Source organism: Orcinus orca, chromosome 3 (assembly GCF_937001465.1).
Source record: "Orcinus orca chromosome 3, mOrcOrc1.1, whole genome shotgun sequence".
Lineage (NCBI taxonomy): Eukaryota > Metazoa > Chordata > Mammalia > Artiodactyla > Delphinidae > Orcinus > Orcinus orca.
The window spans coordinates 79376359-79398094 of NC_064561.1; the positions used below are offsets into that span (position 1 = coordinate 79376359).

Here is a 21736-nt window from a genome sequence, read left to right on the forward strand (position 1 = left end):
AAATTTCTGAAACACATAACAAATGTAAGGTTATTTACCTACAGATACTGCAATTCCTATGTAAACCACCGTAGTAATTAAAATGGCTAAGAGTGTTCCTTTGGGTATGGCTGACTGAGGATCCTAGAAGACAAGAACATTTTTTAAGTCTACCTTTAAAAATAAATATAGGTATATCACTTTTTGTATAAAATCGATACAGCATTATTAAAATACTTACTGCGAGATCACCTGAGATATTTGCTCCAGCCAGAATACCAGTTGCAGCAGGAAAAAAGATGGCAAACACAGAAAAAAAGTTCTCTTCCTCTCGAAAATCTGGCCCAAAGTTCTCATTAAATATCTCAGCTGTAGAGAACAAAATATTTTTGGCAATTAATGGATAGCAGATTAGACCATGATAATTTAGGTTAAGAATAAGTGTTTATCTAAGACCCCTGACTTTTCTTCAGCTCAAGTAACTGGTAAATTCTTGAATTATTTCCTAATTCAAGTATGTATTGGTGTTTCTCTTTTCTTATATGAGGGAAATGGTTTACATTCAAAATGATTTGACCTGGTTCATGCCCCACTATTTTTTATACCTTACTAATTATGTTTCAAGCACCTCTAACTTGATTGTTATCTCTCCAAGAGGTCAAAGAAGCAAGAAAGCAGGCAGAAGAACAAAAGGGACATAAAACAAACCTGGAACCACATTTTTCCTTACATCCAGCTCATATTCTATCTATCTGTACAGCTTTCTCTATTTCCTAGTGGTGACTTGTTTGACTTTTGAGGCTATTCATCTGGCATCCAGATAATTTGTAGCTAAGACAAACCAGGTAAAGGTCCTTTCCATTTCAACAATAATGAAAGCTTCAACTAGTCCTGCTGTTTCCATCTATTCTGACAGGCCCTGACACTGAAACAACCAATTAACGGTCATCCATCCATCCATCCAATATTTGCATATACACCACGTGCCAGGTCCTGTACTGGAACCATCCAGTATCTCAAAGTACTGAGAGATCCAACAGCAACAAGCTACCTTCATGGAACTTAAGAGTATCAATGAGGAGCTACAAAACAAGTTAAAAAGGTCACTGCAAATAGCAGTAAATGTACGGATGGAAACAGGGTGTTGTGATAAATAATGAAAGAGAGACAAACTAATTCAATGTGGTTACAGAAGGCTAAAGAGATACAACTAAGGAGCTAACACTTAAGCTGAGACTTTAATGAGCAGGAATCAGCCATGTGATGTTCCAGGAGAAAGAGTACACCAGGAATAACCAACAACATGTAGAAAGGCGCTGAGGCAGGAAAAAAGTTTACCTCTTTTGGAGAACTAAAAGATGCAAAGCCCTCACAGTAAGGGGGAGATGAAATGAGATGGAAGGGATCAGCAGGGGTGAGATTATGCAAAATTTTAATTTTATAGGAGTTTAGATTTTGTCCTACGCCAAGGTGGGCGTAGAACCACACAACTGACATGATGCTTATGTGGATGCTGCATGGACAGTGGACTGAAAGCATCAGCATCTGAAGCAGGGAGACCAATTAGGAGGTACTGCAGTGGTTCAATCTAGTGATGGGAGAATAATGTACTGATTAGAGAAGGATTAGTAAGTAAGAGGGCAAGTAGAAAACACTGAAATCCTGGTTTCTTTCACTTACTAGGATGGAGAGGTCTGAGAACGGTTAGGTAGGAGGGACATCAAATAAACAATTGAATGTATACCTATATCTGGAGTTTAAAGGAGAGATGCAGGAATAGAAATATGTGAATCTCTTGAGAGCATTTTGAGCCATGAGAAAAGATATTGCCAAAGGAAAGAATACAGTTAGAAGATGCAGGACAACACTCTGTGCAACTCTGACATTTAGAGGATGGAAAGAAGAGAAGGGGTAACAGGAGTAATAGATATAGTGACCAGTGAATTAGGTAGAAAAGAACTCACTAGAACACAGTGACTGACATCAAATAAAACAAGAAAAGTGTTTCAAGGAGAATGGGACAACTAAATATAATGTTGCTGAGAGTCAGAAGACTAAAAAACTGCACGCTGTACCTAGCAACATGTTATGTGACCATGACAGACAGAAGCCAGTTAATAGGGGTTGAGAATGAATGAAATAAGACCATTTGGTGAAAGTAACATGGGGAATAAGTTACACACGGTCTCAAAGTATCTCTCCACAAACTACTTATTAATTACAAAGAAGAAAGTGGCAACCTAACAACAGATAAAACTCGCAGGTAGCACTTTCACCAAGTCATTAAATTTAACACCATCAGTGATGGGGAAAACTGACATCATGTGAGTCTCCTGATGTGAGACTCTGAAGACACACTCTTCATGTAGTGTTCTTGGCAAAAGTAAACAAGTGAATCTATGGAAATCAAACAAAACCAACTGGAGGGACTTTCTAAAAAAACAAATGGTCTGTACTCTTGAAGAATGTCAATGTAGGGAAAGAAAAATAAAAGGCTGTGGGGCGGACCAAGAGGATGTGGAAATCATGTATCCGCACAACTAGGGGACCTACCAGGCACCAGTGGGGGACCATGGACACAAAAGGGGATGGGAGGAACCCCCAGTGACCGGCTTGCGGGATCTTGGTTCCCAGGCTGGAGGTCAGGCCTGAGCTCCTGTGGTGGGAGCTCTGAGTCCAAACCACTGGACTAACAGAGAACCTACGATCCCAGGCAATATTAATTAGAGTGAGGCTTCCCAGAGGTCCTAATCTCAGCACCAAGACCCAGCTCCATCCAACTGTCTGCAAACTCCAGTGCTGGATGCCTCAGGCCAAACAACCAGTAAGACAAGAATACAGCCCCACCCATCAAAAAAAAAAAAAGAAAGAAACGACAAAAAAATATGTTACATATGAAGGAGCAAGGTAAAAACCTACAAAACCAAATAAATGAAGACGAAATAGGCAACCTACCTGAAAAAAGAATTCAGAGTAATGATAGTAAAGATGACCCCAAATCTCGGAAACAGAATGGAGAAAATACAAGAAACACTTAACAAGGATCTAGAAGAACTAAAGAGCAAACAAACAATGATGAACAACACAATAACTGAAATTAAAAGTACAATACAAAGTACTCTAGAAGGAATCAATAGAATAACTGAGGCAGAAGAACAGATAAGTGAGCTGGAAGATAAAATGGTGGAAATAACTGCCAGGGAGCAGAAAAAAGAATGAAAAGAATTAAGGACAGTCTCAGAGGCCTCTGGGACAACATTAAACACAGCAACATTCAAATTATAGGGGTCCCAGAAGAAGAAGAGAAAAAGAAAGGGTCTGAGAAAATATTTGAAGAGATTATAGTCGAAAACTTCCCTAACATGGGAAAGGAAATAGTCAATCAAGTCCAGGAAGCACAGAGAGTCCCATACAGGATAAACCCAAAGAGAAACATGCCAAGACACATATTAATCAAACTATCAAAAATTAACTACAAAGAAAATATATTAAAAGCATCAAGGGAAAGCAACAAATAACACACAAGGGAATCCACATAAGGTTAACAGCTGATCTTTCAGCAGAAACTCTGCAAGCCAGAAGGGACTGGCAGCACATATTTAAAGTGATGAAAGGGAAAAACCTACAAACAAGAATACTCTACCCAGCAAGGATCTCATTCAGATTCGATGAAGAAATTAAAACCTTTACAGACAAGCAAAAGTTAACAGAATTCAGCACCACCAAACCAGATTTACAACAAATGCTAAAGGAACTTTTCTAGGCAGGAAACACAAGAGAAGGAAAGGACCTACAAAAACAAAACCAAAACAATTAAGAAATGGTAATAGGAACCTACATATCGATAATTACCTTAAATGTAAAAGGATTGAATGCTCCAACCAAAAGACACAGACTGGCTGAATGGATACAAAAACAAGACCCATATATATGCTGTCTACAAGAGACCCACTTCAGACCTGGGGAAACATACAGACTGAAAGTGAGGGGATAGAAAAAGATATTCCATGCAAATGGAAATCAAAAGAAAGCTAGAGTAGTAATTCTCATATCAGACAAAATAGACTTTAAAATAAAGCCTATTACAAGAGACAAAGAAGGACACTACATAAATGATCAAGGGATCAATCCAAGAAGAAGATATAACAATTGTAAATATTTATGCACCCGATATAGGAGCACCTCAATACGTAAGGCAAATGCCAACAGCCATAAAAGGGGAAATTGACAGTAACACAATCCTAGTAGGGGACTTTAACACACCCCACTTTCACCAGTGGGCTGATCATCCAAAATGAAAATAAAAAAGCAAACACAAGTTTTAAATGAGACATTAAACAAGATGGACTTAATTGATATTTATAGGACATTCCATCCCAAAACAACAGAATACACGTTCTTCTCAAGAGCTGCTCATGAAACATTCTCCAGGATAGACCATATCTTGGGTCATAAATCAAGCCTTGGTAAATTTAATAAAATTGAAATCATATCAAGTATCTTTTCTGACCACAACGCTATAAGACGAGATATCAACTGCAGGAAAAAAAAAACTGTTAAAAATACAAACACATGGAGGCTAAACAGTACACTACCAAGAGATCACTGAAGAAATCAAAGAGAAAACCAAAAAACTACCTAAAAACAAATGACAATGAAAACATGACAATGCAAAATGTATGAGATGCAGCAAAAGCAGTTCTAAGAGGGACTTGTTTTTATTGTTTATAGCAATACAATCCTACCTCAAGAAACAAGACACATCTCAAACAACCTAACCTCACATTTAAAGCAGTTAGAGAAAGAAGAACAAAAAAAATCCCAAAGGTAGCAGACGGAAAGAAATCATAAAGATCAGATCAGAAATAAATGAAAAAGAAATGAAGGACACAATAGCAAAGATCAATAAAACTAAAAGCTGGTTCTTTGAGAAGATAAACAAAATTGATAAACCATTAGCCAGACTCATCAGGAAAAAAAGGGAGAAGACTCAAGTCAACAGAACTAGAAATGAAAATGGAAAAGTAACAACTGACACTGCAGAAATACAAAGGATCATGAGAGATTACTACAAGCAACTATATGCCAATAAAATGGACAACCTGAAAGAAATGGATAAATTCTTAGAAATGCACAACGTTCCGAGACTGAACCTGGAAGAAAGAAAATATGAACAGACCAATCACAAGCACTGAAATTAAGACTGTGATTAAAAATCTTCCAACAAACAAAGGCCCAGGACCAGATGGCTTCACAGGTGAATTCTATCAAACGTTAAAAGAAGAGCTAACACCTATCCTTCTCAAACTCTTCCAAAATACAGCAGAAGGAAGAACACTCCCAAGCTCATTCTACAAGGCCACCATCACCCTGATACCAAAACCAGACAAAGATGTCACAAAGAAAAAGATCTACAGGCCAATATCACTGATGAACATAGATGCAAAAATCCTCAAAAAAATACTAGCAAACAGAATCCAACAGCACATTAAAAGGATCATACACCATGATCAAGTAGGGTTTCTCCCAGGAATGCAAGGATTCTTCAATATATGCAAATCAATCAATGTGATATACCATATTAACAAATTGAAGGATAAAAACCATATGCTCATCTAAATAGATGCAGAAAAAGCTTTCGACAAATTCAACACCTATTTATGATAAAAACTCTGCAGAAAGTAAGCACAGAGGGAACTTATCTCAACATAATAAAGGCTACACATGACAAACCCACAGCCAACATCGTTCTCAATGGTGAAAAATTGAAACCATTTCCTCTAAGATCAGGAACAAGACAAGGCTGCCGACTCTCACCACTATTATTCAACATAGATTTGGAAATTTTAGCCACAGCAATCAGAGACAAAAAAGAAATAAACGGAATCCAAATTGGAAAAGAAGAAGGAAAAGTGTGACTGCTCGCAGATGACATGATACTATACCTAGAGAATCGTAAAGATGCTACCAGAAAAGCACCAGATCTAATCAATGAATTTGTATAGTAGCAGGATACAAAATTAATGTACAGAAATCTCTTGCATTCCTATACACTAATGATGAAGAATCTGAAAGAGAAATTAAGGAAACACTCCCAGTTACCATTGCAACCAAAAGAATAAAATACCTAGGAATAAATCTACCTAGGGAGAAAAAAGACATGTATACATAAAACAATAAGACACTGATGAAAGAAATTAAAGATAATACAAACAGATAGAGAGGTATACCATGTTCTTGGATTGGAAGAATCAACATTGTGAAAATGACTCTACTACCCAAAGCAATCTACAGATTCAATGCAATCCCTATCAAACTAACAATAGCATTTTTCACAGTACTAGAACAAAAAATTTCACAATTTGTATGGAAACACAGAAGACCCAGAACAGCCAAAGCAATCTTGAGAAAGAAAAATGGAGCTGGAGGAATCAGGCTCCCTGACTTCAGAATATACTACAAAACTACAGTAATCAAGACAGTATGGTACTGGCATAAAAAGAGAAATATAGATCAATGGAACAGGATAGAAAGCCCAGAGATAAACCCATGCACATATGGTCACCTTATATTTGAAAAAGGAGGCAAGAATATTCAATGGAGAAAAGACAGCCTCTTCAATAAGTGGTGCAGGGAAAACTGGACAGCTACATGTAAAAGAATGAAATTAGAATACTCCCTAATACCATACACAAAAATGAACTCAAATGGATTAAGGGGCTTCCCTGGTGGCGCAGTGGTTGAGAGTCCGCCTGCCAATGCGCGGGACGCGGGTTCGTGCCCCGGTCCGGGAGGATCCCACATGCTGCGGAGCGACTGGGTCCGTGAGCCATGGCCGCTGGGCCTGTGGGTCCGGAGCCTGTGCTCCGCAGCGGGAGAGGCCACAGCAGTGAGAGGCCCGCGTACCGCAAAAAAAAAAAAAAAAATGGATTAAAGACCTAAATATAAGGCCAGACACTATCAGACTCTTAGAGGAAAACATAGGCAGAACACTCTATGACATAAATCACAACAAGATCCTTTTTCATCTATCTCCTAGAGAAATGGAAATAAAAACAAAAATAAACAAATGGGACCTAATGAAACTTAAAAGCTTTTGCACAGCAAAGGAAACCGTAAACAACACTAAAAGACAACCCTCAGAATGGGAGAAAATATTTGCAAATGAAGCAACTGACAAAGGATTAATCTCCAAAATTTACAAGCAGCTCATGCAGCTCCATATCAAAAAAACAAACAACCCAATCCAAAAATGGGCAGAAGACCTAAATAGACATTTCTCCAAAGAAGATATACAGATTGCCAACAAACACATGAAAGGAGACTCAATATCACTAATCATTACAGAAATGTAAATCAAAACTACAATGAGATATCACGTCACACTAGTCAGAATGGCCATCATCTAAAAATCTACAAACAATATATGCTGGAGAGAGTGTGGAGAAAATGGAACCCTCTTGCACTGTTGGTGGGAATATAAATTGATACAGCCACTATGGAGAACAGTATGGAGGTTCCTTAAAAAACTAAAAATAGAACTACCATATGACCCAGCAATCCCACTACTGGGCATATACCCTGAGAAAACCATAATTCAAAAAGAGTCATGTACCACAATGTTCATTGCAGCTCTATTTACAATAGCCAGGACATGGAAGCAACCTAAGTGTCCATCGATAGATGAATGGATAAAGAAGATGTGGCACATATATACAACGGAATATTACTCAGCCATAAAAAGAAACAAAATTGAGATATTTGTAGTGAGGTGGATGGACCTAGAATCTGTCACACAGAGTGAAGTAAGTCAGAATGAGAAAAACAAGTACCGTATGCTAACACATATATATGGAATCTAAAAAAAAAGGTTCTGATGAACCTAGTGGCAGGACAGGAATAAAGATGAAGACGTAGAGAATGGACTTGAGGACACAGGGAGGGGGATGGGTAAGCTGGGACGAAGTGAGAGAGTAACATGGACATATACACACTACCAAATGTAAAATAGATAGCTAGTGTAAAGCAGCTGCATAGCACAGGGAGATCAGCTCGGTGCTTTGTGACCACCTAGAAGGGTGGGATTAGGAGGTGGGGAGGGAGGCACAAGAGGGAGGGGATATGGGGATATATGTATGCATATAGCTGATTCACTTTGTTATACAGCAGAAACTAACATAACATTGTAAAGCAATTATACTCCAAAAAAGCTGTTAAAAAAATAAATAAAAAATAAAAGGCTAAGGCACTGTTTCAGATTAAAGGGGACTGAAGATTATGTAAAGAACTAGTTTTAAAAAAAAGGAGATTGAAGAGGCATGACAAGTGAATGCAATACAGGATCATGGACTGGATCCTGGAACAGGGAATAAAAAGTCTGTACATAATCTTTGTACAAACAGTTGGAGGGACTTCCCTGGTGGTGCAGTGGTTAAGACTGTGCTTCCAATGCAGAGGGCCCGGTTTCGATCCCTGGTCAGGGAGGTAGATCCCACATGCATGCCGCAACTAAGAGTTCACATGCCACAACTAAGGAGCCTGCCTGCCGCAACTAAGACCCGGCACAACCAAATAAGAAAAAAAGAAAGAAAGGAAGAAAGAAAGAGTTGGAAAAATTTGTACATGAAAAATGTTATATATAACATTATGCCAAAGTTAAACCTCCTGAACTGTCCTTTTCCTTAGTAGATGCACACTTAAGTATTTATAGGTAAGAAGTCATGATTTCTGCAACTTCTCTCAAAAGGTTTAGCAATCATAGTAATAACAATTAGATATATGAGTGATAAAATAAATGTGGCAAAAAAGAACATAAAAGTGTAAATTTTTTTGTGAATGTAGGTAAAGGGTGCAAGGAATTCATTTATTTTTTTATAAATTTATTTATTTTTATTTATTTGTTTTTTGGCTGTGTTGGGTCTTCGTTGCTGCACGTGGGCTCTCTCTAGTTGCGGCAAGAGGGACTACTCTTTATTGCGGTGCGCGGGTTTCTCATTGGCTTCTTTTTGTTGTGGAGCACGGGCTCTAGGCACACAGGCTTCAGTAGTTGTGGCTCGCGGGCTCTAGAGCGCTGGCTCAGTAGTTGTGGCGCACAGGTTTAGTTGCTCCTCGGCATGTGGGATCTTCCTGGACCAGGGATCGAACCCTGTGCCCCACATTGTCAGGCAGACTCTTAACCACTGAACCACCAGGGAAGCCTCCAAGGAATTTATTGTATTAATTTTTCAAGTTGTCTGTGAGTTTCAATTTTTTTTGAAATAACAAGCAATAAATGGGAGGTAAGGATTTGAGAAATTTGTCTGTGAAAGGGGCCTGGAAAGTAAGGTGGTAACTGGAGGAGAATAAAAGACCAGAGGTAGTATTTTCAAGGATGGGAATTACTAGAGCAAGTATGTAAGGTTATACAGAGCTGACAGTTTTGATGCAGGGAAGCAAGTAAATTACCAAAGGATAAATGCCTTTGAGAAAGTAAATGAAATGGGATCTAGATCACAGCAGAGGCACCGGTCTTTGGCAAAAGGGAGATATTTCTCATATCAAAAAGGAAAAAGGAGAAAATGAATATCCCTATTAGGTAGTCATTTGAACTGACAAGTTTATTAACATAACCTGTTCACTGCAGACACTACCTTAATAAAAGGAAGGCCAAGCAGTATCAACTGCTAAAAAGGAAAAGTCATATTCCAAAGTATATTTAAATTTATTTACCTCAGATTGAGATAAGCCCAGATGTGCTATTTGAATACAATATAAATTATTACTATACTAGATAAGGATGGATCTGAAAAAAAGGAAATGAAAAATATGGCCTAGCAGATATTTACAGATATTTTTAAATCAATTAAAGCCATAAACAGAAAATACATATTAGGAATCTTTTTAGAAGTAACCATCTACTATAATTTTAGAAATAAAGGTGGCAAAAACGAATGTTCAAAAGTCTATAATGTAAAAAAAATTTAAGTAAAAAACACATTCATAATTAGAAGAAATGTCACAAATACAATTTATGAGAGAACGAAATACAGAAAATTATCTAACTAATAATACTAACCTTCACTTCTGGCATGCCTAAAAGACACCTCTTCCCCTAATTCAGGAAATCATGATTAGACATTTAGTGCCTGGTTTCAGAAGTAGGCATAAGCGCTAGTAACCAGAACAGACATCACACTATCTATCAACTCAGGATGAGTAGGTAAAATTATTGCAGGCAGGTGTTCTTGCTTAAGGTAAGCACCTTGAAACAACTCTTATGTGAAAACTGCCCAGCCAAGTCAGTGTCAGACATAGGCCAAACAAGCGCGACTCATATATGTTCCACGGATGGTGTGGTGTTACCAGTTGGCAATTAGATTAAGGAGCTTACACCAGAAGGTAAATCAACTAGGTCTCTATCCAAAATTTAGTCAACTAATTTTTTTCCAGTAAGACTTTCTGAAGGAAGAAGTGCATTGATTTATTGTACATTCTGCATCTTTTCACAAATCTGTATGCATAGCTCTGGGCTAAACAACTCAGGAGAAGTGAAGCTAGGCTTTTCCTTCTAAGGCTTCAAAACAAGGAGTTTTTGTCAATTTAAGACAGACACACCTATTACCCTAAGTGATAAGCACCTCTGATGCTACTGCAACTATTCTTTCTGGCTTTCATTCTACCTTGCAGAGATAGGTTCAGAACGGCTGCTCAATGGAGGGAGTGGGGAGAAGAGGAGATGCAGAAAGACACTTTAGGAAACAATAAGTGACAAGTAAATTTCACCTGTAGTGAAAATTAGATGCAGACTGAAAGAGGGTATGGAAGATAAAAACTGGAAAATTCTCACACAATTAATAATGTAAACTGTAGAAAAACTTAGGTTGCAATTATACCAAGAAACTAATATTTCTAGTTGCTTTCACAGTCTTAGGCACTTTTAGATTATTGTGTTTAAATACAACTAAAAGAATGAAAAAGTGATGTTAGAACAAAACTTACAATTTCAGTAACAAATTCTCCAAATGAGAAGAGAACAAAAGCACTTTTCCTCAATAGCACTGATTTCTCTACATTCTATCACCTTTTGTTGCTAGTAATCAGAAATGAAAGATGTAAATAAAAGTGATTTTTTTTACTCCAATTACACAACAAACATAGAGGAACCAAACTAAACTGGAAAGTCAATTACTGTTAGTCACTACACCAAACTCAATTACATTACAAACTATGTAAAATGTACTAAATTTATTTAACACTGGAATGCTGTAATATGCACCTTTAAAAAAAATTCTTTCTTACTTACACTTATAACCAAAGAAACCTTTGGGTTTCTTGCTCTCCAATGGGATAAATGTTCCTATGATGAAATCAGCAATAGCAAGTAGTAGAATCACCAAAAGCACAATCTGAGCCTGAAATTTTAAATGTGAAAAATCAAAATCAAATATATCATGTCTATACATTAATTCAGTTCGACTAGAATATAACTTCCATGAGGGAAAGCTTCTGTCTTATTTCCCTGGTGCCTCACACAATGCCAAGCACAAAGCAGGTGCTTAATAAATTTTTGTTAAATGAACAATCTTTAAAGAACTATCCAAAATGAATAGCAAAAGTAGGATCAGGCCATATATTTCTGAAATGAATTAAAGATGTGCATGTCCTGTTAACAAATAACAGAAACTTTAAAAACATAGGAAAAAAATCACAGTACTTATATTACCTTTACTAAATCCCTCTGACATACCCCATAATTCTTTTTTTCCTACATACTCTGATTACCTCTTAAAATGACTGTTATCTCCAAATCCTCACTACGTCGCCAAATAGAAAATGATCTTATACGTGAACTTCTTTGAAAATGGCCACTTAGGAACCTTCAAAATCTGAAAATATTACTACACCTTAGAACATTCCTAAAACACAAGGTCTAAAAGTTTGTACATTCAACATTTACAAATGTTCCAATGATATCACTACTTACTTTTGCCTCCCACTCCATTCCAGCTACTGAGATACCTAAAAGGATTACCACTGTAATGGCTCCAATAATTCGGATATCATTGATTTCATCTATCATAAGTATGGAATGTTCCTACAAAAAGAAAATAATAGGATGAGCAGTACTAGTTAGTTCAGATAAATTCTTCAATTCTCTTTGAAAGTTTTAGAACTATCACAGTGCCTCACATGCAGAAGTTGAATAAATGCCTACTTAAGGAATGAATAGAGAGACCTAGGGAAAAGGAATGAATTACTGTTTACTATTAAGGTGTCATTCAAGCAGCTGAAGACATCAAAAGTATGATCAAATTATTAACGCTGCTGTATTTTATACAGACTCAAATATGAAAAAGAATTGCTAACAAGTAAGGAAAAAAATCCTAATATGACTAAGTAGTACTAATAGGATTTTTTAAAGTTACAAAGCAGAAATATATTTTGCATTCATTGTGGTTAGTGAGCTCATTCTTTTAATGGTCTCTTATGTTGCATAAGGAAAAGAGATGAACACACTATCATGCTGCTGTCCAAATCACACCAATCCATTCTAAGAGCAAAATTACTTGTGGCTAAATATCAATGACATCAAAAACATATACTAAATTAAACAATGAATGAATATGAATTCTTAATGATTACACCGCTTTCTCACTTCCTTTGCTTTGTCTCTTTGGCCTACACAACTAAGGTCAATGCCAATGCAAGAGTCAGTCCTTTCAGATGTCACACTTCCTAACATACCATGTACTACAGTAGATGAACAGTTACAACCTAACATGACAACTATAGGTGTCACTCAAGGTTCCTCTCATTTAATAATACTGAATCCTATTTCACTTGTACTGCTTTAACTACACACATACTAATTACTCTTTTCAAACAAGTTCTCTTCTCAACTCCAGAGCAATATTATCAACCACTTTCTGGCCAGCTCTACTTAGATATACTACTTAGATATACCAAATTAGACATCCAAAACGAAAATGTTCTGCATCCTCTCTCACAGTAAATGGCATTACCATCTGTCTAAATCTTCCTTTCTCTTTCTCTAATTTCCCACATCTCATTCATCAAGTCCACTTACTCAACTTTTTAAAAATCTCTCAAATACACCCACATCTCTCCAGCCTCACTGGTCACTGGTTTAATATTAGCCACCATCTCCTCTCAGGACAGCTACAACAACCTTTTAAATGGTCTCCATCTCCAGATGTGATCCCTCAAATACATTCTTTATACTGTGGTCAGATATTTCTTTAGGCCCCAAATCTGATTATCATGGATCCGCAACTCCAGTCAAGGTAAGATTCAAATTTAAGAGCAAATAAAACCCTTCCTGGCATGATCCTTTTTTCTCCCTCTCATCTATCTCTTGCCTCTTAGTGCTCCAGCCATACTGAAATATTCTGTTTTTCTTTTTTCTTTTTTAATATATCATACTCTACTCCTTCTAGATCTGTTTCCTTTTCTTCCCTATTCCCCTCATACCATACTTTACCTCTCCTATCTGCCTGCTAATGGCTAGACTCCCTTCCTTGGAAAACCCTGCCTTGACACTCCTCTGACACCCCACTCCTGGATGGTATACTAAGTGATCCCCCTCGTGTTGCCACGGCCCCCTACAGTTAGCCATTTCTGACACTCTATAATAAATTTTTTTGTCTATCTCCCATACTAAACGTCTTGAAAGGCGAGTTTCATGTTCCTTGCTGCTTTCCTAGTATCATATATGGTAAGTGGCACATAAACCCTCAATAAAGATTTGGGAAACAAATGACTGGAAAAGGTGAATTACCTTAAGCAACTCCACCACAGTTTCGGCAAATCCAACCACATACATAGCAACTGCAACAGCATTGGCAAAAGCGAAGATCAGGCCAATCGCACCGCCAAATTCTGGCCCTAGACTTCTAGATATTAAATAATATGCTCCTCCTAAAGAAAAGGAAAAAAAACACGCCAGAAGTACTAATGTTAGAATTTTAAATGTCAATCCTTTTAATTATACAAGACTTCACAAAGCACATGCCACCAGTCAACACAGCAGTTAAACTCATAGGCAAGTGGGTGAGCATATTTTTAGGAAGAAACACCCAGAAAGAATTCTTTACAACCCACTTCATTCATAACAGTTCTGAATATCCAGAGAATTCTCCTCATGTTAAATATAAAATCATCCTGCTATTTAAATATCTTTCTCTTCTAAAACTTAGATTAAAATGGGTAACAGCCTCTTCCTCATATTCAGAGACACCAAGATCATTTCCCAATGATTTTCTAAGTAGTAGTTTTAATCTTAATGTAACATTTAAATTCACAATCGACATGATTCCAGTTACTTAAATTAGTGTGGTAATTTGCTGGTAACATGAATACTAAGGCAAAAAAGAAAGTATCAGAAGAAACTTAAAGGATAGCACATACTGGCACCCTTAACAGATATATTAATAGTTTGTATTCTAATAAATCCTGCCTAAATGGCAGAGTAGACAAAGACATTAAATAAGCTGTCATGAAGCAAGTATTTTTCTAACTTGAAAAACAAATCAGTATGATGATTTTGAGTCAGTCTAGTCTTAGTTGAAGTCACTAAGAGCTCTCCTTGTTGGACACTGATGAAGTATTTATTCTTAAGACCATATAATGAAATGCCATTAAACAGCTTAATATTTATTTCTACTGCTTTCCCAGTATAATGAAGACAAACGCAACAACAGATTCTACAATTTAATAAAGTACTAAATGTGCAAACTTTATTTTGGAAATATCTGTAATAGGTTTTGTAGTTAATTTTTATCAAGTTTCTCAAAATATTATATACTTTAAACCTGTCCAACAAAACTACCTTAGTAATTCACTTTACTAATTAATAATTTTTATCATCTTGAAAATTCTGAAGAAAAAGAATTGCAACCTGACCATTTAGTATTAGTCTCACTTTATTTATGAGATGAAATGACTTAAAAATTTCCCCCAAATCTTTCTGAACACTAAAAATTCTAATGGACTTATATAATGACAAGTTTAATTAATCACAAGGAAAATCCCTGGAATATAATTAATCACAGCCTACATTTAACAAACATGTTTTCAAAATTCATGTAAATTATTTCATTTAATCCCAATACCAATAATGAATTAAGAGAAGTATTATCTATCCCGATTTTATAGATAAGAAAATTAAGTCACAATAAAAGGTTAATTGAAATCAGTCAACCATTCACGTGCTTCAGTAGTTGACAATACAAACTTTAGAATGAGAAATATCACCAAGAGAGCCTATAAATCATGGAATTCATTTGTTATGTGTTTAAAGTTTTGATTTTATGAAATTTCAAATCTTTCTATTACTAAAAATATATATATCTTCTTTTTAAAATTTATTTATTTAATTTTATTTTGGCTGCATTGGGCCTTTGTTGCCGTGCACAGGCTTTTCTCTAGTTGCCGCGAGCGGGGGCTACTCTTCGTTGTGGTACGGGGGCTTCTCATCGTGGTGGCTTCTCTTGTTGCGGAGCATGGGCTCTAGGCACGCGGGCTTCAGTAGTTGTGGCACGCGGGCTCAGTAGTTGTGGCTCGTGGACTCTAGAGTGCGGGCTCAGTAGTCGTGGTGCACGGGCTTAGCTGCTCTGCGGCATGTGGGATCTTCCCGGACCAGGGCTCAAACCCATGTCCCCTGCATTGGCAGGCGGATTCTTAACCACTGCACCACCAGGGAAGCCCCCCAAAAATATCTATCTTAAGGGGCATTTAACATGGGTAAAGATAATGGGAAGGGAAATATGAATATTCTTTATATGAATAAAGATAATCGGAAGGGAAATGAATATAAGTAACAAATTCTGACATTTCAGAACTATTTAAAAATCTTCTTCCAATTGGGATACCTAAACTTAAAACCTAGGACCCAGTTTCATTACTTTTTAAAAGATTTTTATTTTTTTTTAAGAAAAAGTTACATATGAAGAATATAAAAGCATCTGCTTATCGTCCTATACTTTAAATTCCTGATGAAAAGCAAAAGTACTCTGCCCTATTTCTTCTCACTTCCATTCCTGCATCCTAGAGGTAACCAGTTTTAAGAGCAGCTTTCTCCCCCTTTTTTTCCTTAGCAACAAAATAGATAGCATAAAAGATCTACTACTCTGAAAGACTGGTCTATTTACTAATCAGCATAGAGTGGCATCTTAAATTAAAATTTTTATTAAATTTAAATTTTATTGAATTTTTAACTTAATTCTAGCAAGTACAATTGACTCTTGCATGACACAGGTTTGCACTGTGCAGGTCCACTTATACGTGGATGTTTTTCAACAAATATATTGAAAAACTTTTTGGAGATTTGCGACAATTTGAAAAAACTCACAGACGAATCACACAGCATAGAAATATTGAAAAGATTAAGACAAGGTTACGTATGTCATGAATGCATAAAATATATGTGGATACCAGTCTATCCTTACATAGGTATGAGTTGAGTGATATTTAATATAAAATTAATGTGTTAATTTTCTTAGTGTTTTATGTAACTTTGCTCTCAGAGAATTAATTACCGTTCAGTATGTGCCGTATTTCCCCTCACCCCTTCTAATTAGAGAAACTGACTATCATCACAGATAAATGTTTTTTTAAAATGTTACAATGTTAACAATACTGTATTATGAATATGACTGTACTGCTATATGCCATAAAAATTGTACAATGATTCACTCAGTGTATAGGCTAGGCTATCCTGACACAATCGTATCATTATACTGGGTTACAATAAAGCAATCATATTGCTGCCTCTTTGTTATCAATGTATGAATTGTTATACCTGTAAGTAAATACAAATTTCTTTTTCCACATTAGCCTCTCTTTTTTTAATGTTTTTTTAATTTCTCATATTTAAAAAAAATTTTTTGTTGGAGGATAGCTGATTTACAATCTTGTGTTAGTTTCAGGTGTACAGCAAAGTGAACCTTTTCATATTTATCTCTAGTGTTAGTAATATGTGTAACATACACTACACAGTGTTTTGTATTATATAAGACAATATTGATGTAGGCAGTGACAGATGATACATCTTGCAAGCAGATGATATAAAACATATGGGATCAGTACAGTACTGTAAATGTACCTTTTCCTCCCTAGGATTTTCTTAATAACATTTTATTTTCTCTAGCTTACTTTATTGTAAGAATGCAGTATATAATACATATATACAAAATATGTGTTAATTGATGGTTTATGTTATCTGCAAGACTTCTGGTCAACAGTCTATTAGTTAAGTTTTGGGGGACTTCAAAGTTATACATGGATTTTCGACTGAACAGGGGTCATCAGCACCTCTAACCTATGTGTTGTTCAAGGGACAACTATACTATTACCATTCCCATTTACATATACGAAAATTAAAGCTTAGAGAAGTTAAATAACTTGACCAAGGTCATGCAAGTAGTAAGGGAAGAAGTAGGCTTAAACTCAGGTCTCTCTGACTTGTGTGCTTACTTGGTACAGTAGGTATAATTAAATTAGCCTTTTTATTATCATTGAATAAGCTGAAGAGTATGAAAAAAATTATGATGAATTAAGAGGCAACAATAGAAAAAATAACTATTTTATTTACAAAAAATCTACTGCTCAAGCAAACACGGGAAGTCAATATGGAAAAAATACCCTCATGGACTCTCATAATTTGGCCATAAAATGCCTTGTCTCCTGAGTGTAGAAGACATCAATGAGTCAGGTACGAGAGATACTTAAGTAATGACAATACTATATACACTGGGTTCCATTATTACTACACATTGATCTGGGGACACATGCCCCTGAAGCTCTCACTAGATTTCAAATCAACAACCAAAACACTGACTAGGTTAATCAAGAGCCATATGATTACTGGCCATAAAGTAAGTCACTATAAATTTCAAAGAATTGAAATGAGACAGTATTACTGACCACAACAGTGTTAAATTAAATGTATAGACTTCCCCTAACTATTTCTAAATTATGCAACACACTTTTAAGTAACCCACTAGTAAAAGAATAAACCACAGGGAAATTAAAAAGCATTTTGAATTGAATGATAATGAAAAGAAAACATATCAAAATTAGTGGGATATATCTAAAACAGGAATTACAGGGAAATTTATAGTTTTAAATTCTTATATTAAAAAATGATACTTCAATTAAAAATAAATAAATAAATAAGGTGAAATCAATGATCTAAGCTTCTACGTTAAGAAAGCAGAAGTAAGTAAACCTAAAGTATAAAAAAATAATAAAGGGTTAAAACCACTGATGCAGAAAACAATAAAGAAAAATCAATAAGGCCAAAATAGGCAAACTCCTTGAAAAACCTGCCAAAACTATAACAAGAACAGTAAACTGAAATAATCCTATAGCTATCAAAGAAATTAAATTTGTAATACACACACACACACACACACACACACAACCATAGGCACAGGTAGCTCCATTGTTGAGGAAGAAATAAGATCAATTTTACAAAAACTGTTTCAGAAAACTGAGGATGAAGGAATACTAGCCAACACCCCTTATGAGTTTAGCATAATCCTAACGCCAAAACCTGACAAAGTTTATTACAAAAAAAAGAAAATTTTAGACAAATATTCCTCATGATCATAGATTAAAAAATCTTTAACAAAATGTTAGCAAGTAAAAAGTAGCAGAAAGCATAATATCTTTGACCAAATATATCTTTGATCTTTGTGGGGTTTATGCCACAAATGCTAGGTTATTAAGATTCAAAATATCATATAATTTGTGATAATAACAGAATAAGAGAAGAAACCCATATAACCATTTCAACAGATGTAGAAAAAATCATGACAAAATTCAACATCCATTCATAATAAACAGTCAGCAATTCAGAAATAGAACTGTCTCAATCTGACAAATGACATCTTCCAAAACTCCATAGTTAACATCTTAATAGTGATATATTGAACTCAATCCCTCTAAAACTGGGAACAGGCAAGGATGTTTATTCTCACCACTTCTATTCACCATGGTATTGGAGGTCCTACCTAATTGAACAGTGTGAAAAAAGAGAGGGAGAGAAAGAGGGAGAGAGGAAAATACTAAAGATTGGAAAGAAAGAGTATAAACCATCTCTATTCACAGATGACATGACTGTTTATGTTTAGCAAAGTCACAGAATAGAGAACCAAGATATGAAAGTCTATTGCATTTCTATACACAATCATAAAAAAATTGGAAAATGAAATTTACAAATACCATTTACCAGATGAAAAACATGACTGATGGGTAAATTTAACAAAACATGCAAGACTTGTATACTGAAAATATACAACATTACTGAGAGAACCAAAGACCTAAATAAATGGACAGATATAGCATGTTTAGAGATTGGAAGATTCAATATTGTTAACATGACCATTCTTCCCAAAAAGATTTTTTAAGAGTGAAATTCCAAAGCCCCAGCAAGGTTTTTTGTTTTTGTAGAAATTGATATTGCTAATTCAAAAATTTATATGGAAATACAAAGAACCTAGAAGAGCCAAAACAATTTTGAAAAAGAACAGAGTTGAAAGACTTAGGACATATAAAGCTAAGCAATCAAAACAGGGTAGTCTTAGAATAACTGGCATAAGAGAATAAACAAACAAATCAGTGGAACAGGATACAATACGGACAATACACAGAAAACTGATCTTTCAACAACAGTACCAAAACTAATTCAACATGGAATAGATAGTTGGTTGACAAATGGTGCTGGAAGAAGTGGCTATCTATATGGGGGGATAAGAGTAGGGGAGAGAAGAACAATCTCTGTCTCACATAATGTGAGGCTATTCATAGTTAAGAATCTAAAAATAAACCATAAAGATTCTAAGGGAAAACATAGGGAAATATCATCATGACCTTGGGATAAGCAAAGATTTCAAGACAGAACAATAAAAGCACTAGTCAATAAATTAAATAGACGGATAAATAAATCTGAGAATCTGGGCTTCCTCAAAATGGTAAACGTTTCCTCTTCAAAAGACATGATTTAGAAAACGATAAAAAAAAGATGATGCAAGTCACACACTAGGAAAAATATACACAATACATGTTAGACATAAGACTTGTATCCAGAAGATATTTTTAAAAATTCCTCCAAATCAGAAACAAAAAGATAACCCACTTTAAAAACTGGCCAAAGATATGAAAATATTACAAGGTAAGATATACAAGTGGTCACAAGCACATGAAAAGATGCTTATCATCATCATCATTAATCATCAGGGAAATGCAGTGGCGGTAAGACACTATTAAACCTCCATAAACACAGCTATAATTAGAAAGCTGTAACAAGTGTTGGCAAGAATGTGGAAAAACTGGTAGTCTCATATATTGCTGATGGGAGTATAAAATGGTACGACCACTGTAGAAAATCACTTGGCAGTTTCTTATAAATGAAAAGTATACCTACCCCATGAATCAAGAAGTCATTCCTAGGTAGTGTCCCAAAATGAACAAAAACATACAAAACCACAAAGACTTGTACAAGAATGTTCATGTCAGCTTATTCATAATAACCTCATACTAAAAAATAGCCCAAATGTCCATCAATAGGCACTAAATAAACACATTTTTTACTATTACAAATTTTATAGTGATAAAATGGAATACTACACAGTAACAAAAATGAACAAACTACTAAAATGGATATATTCCAAAGACATTATGTTAGGTGAAAGAGATGAGACATAAAAAGAGTACCTTCTGTATAATCCAGCCTGGGCTACCAGTGAGGATCTGATTGTCAAGAAACTTTCCAGTGTGATGGAAATATTCCATGTTTTGATTGAGCTAGATGTTACGCAGGTTTACATGCTTATGAAAACTCACAGAACTGTAAACTTAAAATCTGTGCATTTCACTACATGTGAATTTTACTTCAATAATGCTTATTTAATAAGCTATAAATCAACTGTCAACAACTAACATTTTTTAAATTGTACCATAGTCAAAATGAGATAGCAGGAAGTAATCATATATGTTAGACTTCAAAAGGAGATTTCTGGAAAGGGGCATTATCAGATACAGCTTTCACGAATACTCACAACAACTGACTTCAACTCAAACTACATAGAACCTTTAAAGTAATATGCACAAAGATAAAAAACCCAAACAACTATACGCAGGAAGGTAGGAGCAGTATTTATTAAATTTTGACCAGGCACTCTGGATGTTTGTCTAATAACTATGCCACAAAACAGACATTTCTTAAACCACATGTGGCTCTTAAAAGTTCTCATCACAAAGAAAAAAAAATTTTTCCCCTTGGTATCTATAACAGATGATGGATGTTCAGTAAACAATGTGGTAATTATTAAAATATATATAAGTCAAGTCATTTTATGCCCTATTAAACTTGTACAGTGTTGTATGTCAATTATATCTCAATAAAAATAAAAATAAATCACACATGGCTCAATTAGCACCATATGGCTCTATGTGCTAAGGTGGACTAAATGTTTCATATTAATGTGAAAAATATTTGAATTTTTAGAAACACTAAAAACCTGTTCAACTCCAAGTTAATTTCTTTTGGACTATTTAATCTTCATTTATTGTAACTAATGCTCACTCTTAGACAAAAGTTGGACAACAAATCTTACTGTCCATTGTGATGCTGAAAAATCACAGCAAGCAAGTGGTCTAGGACATCCTCAGTGACTCAAGGTTGTGGGTAACAATCTCTGAACAAAACCAAACTTTGACACACATTTTCTATCAAAATTAATTTCTTTCAAAGATT

At 35.4% G+C, this 21736-nt stretch overlaps 1 protein-coding gene across 2 annotated transcripts in view; it reads right to left on the bottom strand.

Annotated features, from left to right (window-relative positions):
• The window catches only part of SLC12A2 (solute carrier family 12 member 2), a 109104-nt gene that overhangs the window by 50886 nt on the left and 36482 nt on the right, over window positions 1–21736 (bottom strand). For both annotated transcript variants that reach the window (XM_004279866.3, XM_004279865.3), the window contains exons 5-9: window positions 13757–13896; window positions 11942–12052; window positions 11261–11369; window positions 221–348; window positions 39–123 (exon numbers count right to left, since the gene is read on the bottom strand). In XM_004279866.3, coding sequence (XP_004279914.1) covers window positions 39–123; window positions 221–348; window positions 11261–11369; window positions 11942–12052; window positions 13757–13896 — 573 coding nt within the window. The remainder of the gene's footprint in view (window positions 1–38; window positions 124–220; window positions 349–11260; window positions 11370–11941; window positions 12053–13756; window positions 13897–21736) is intronic.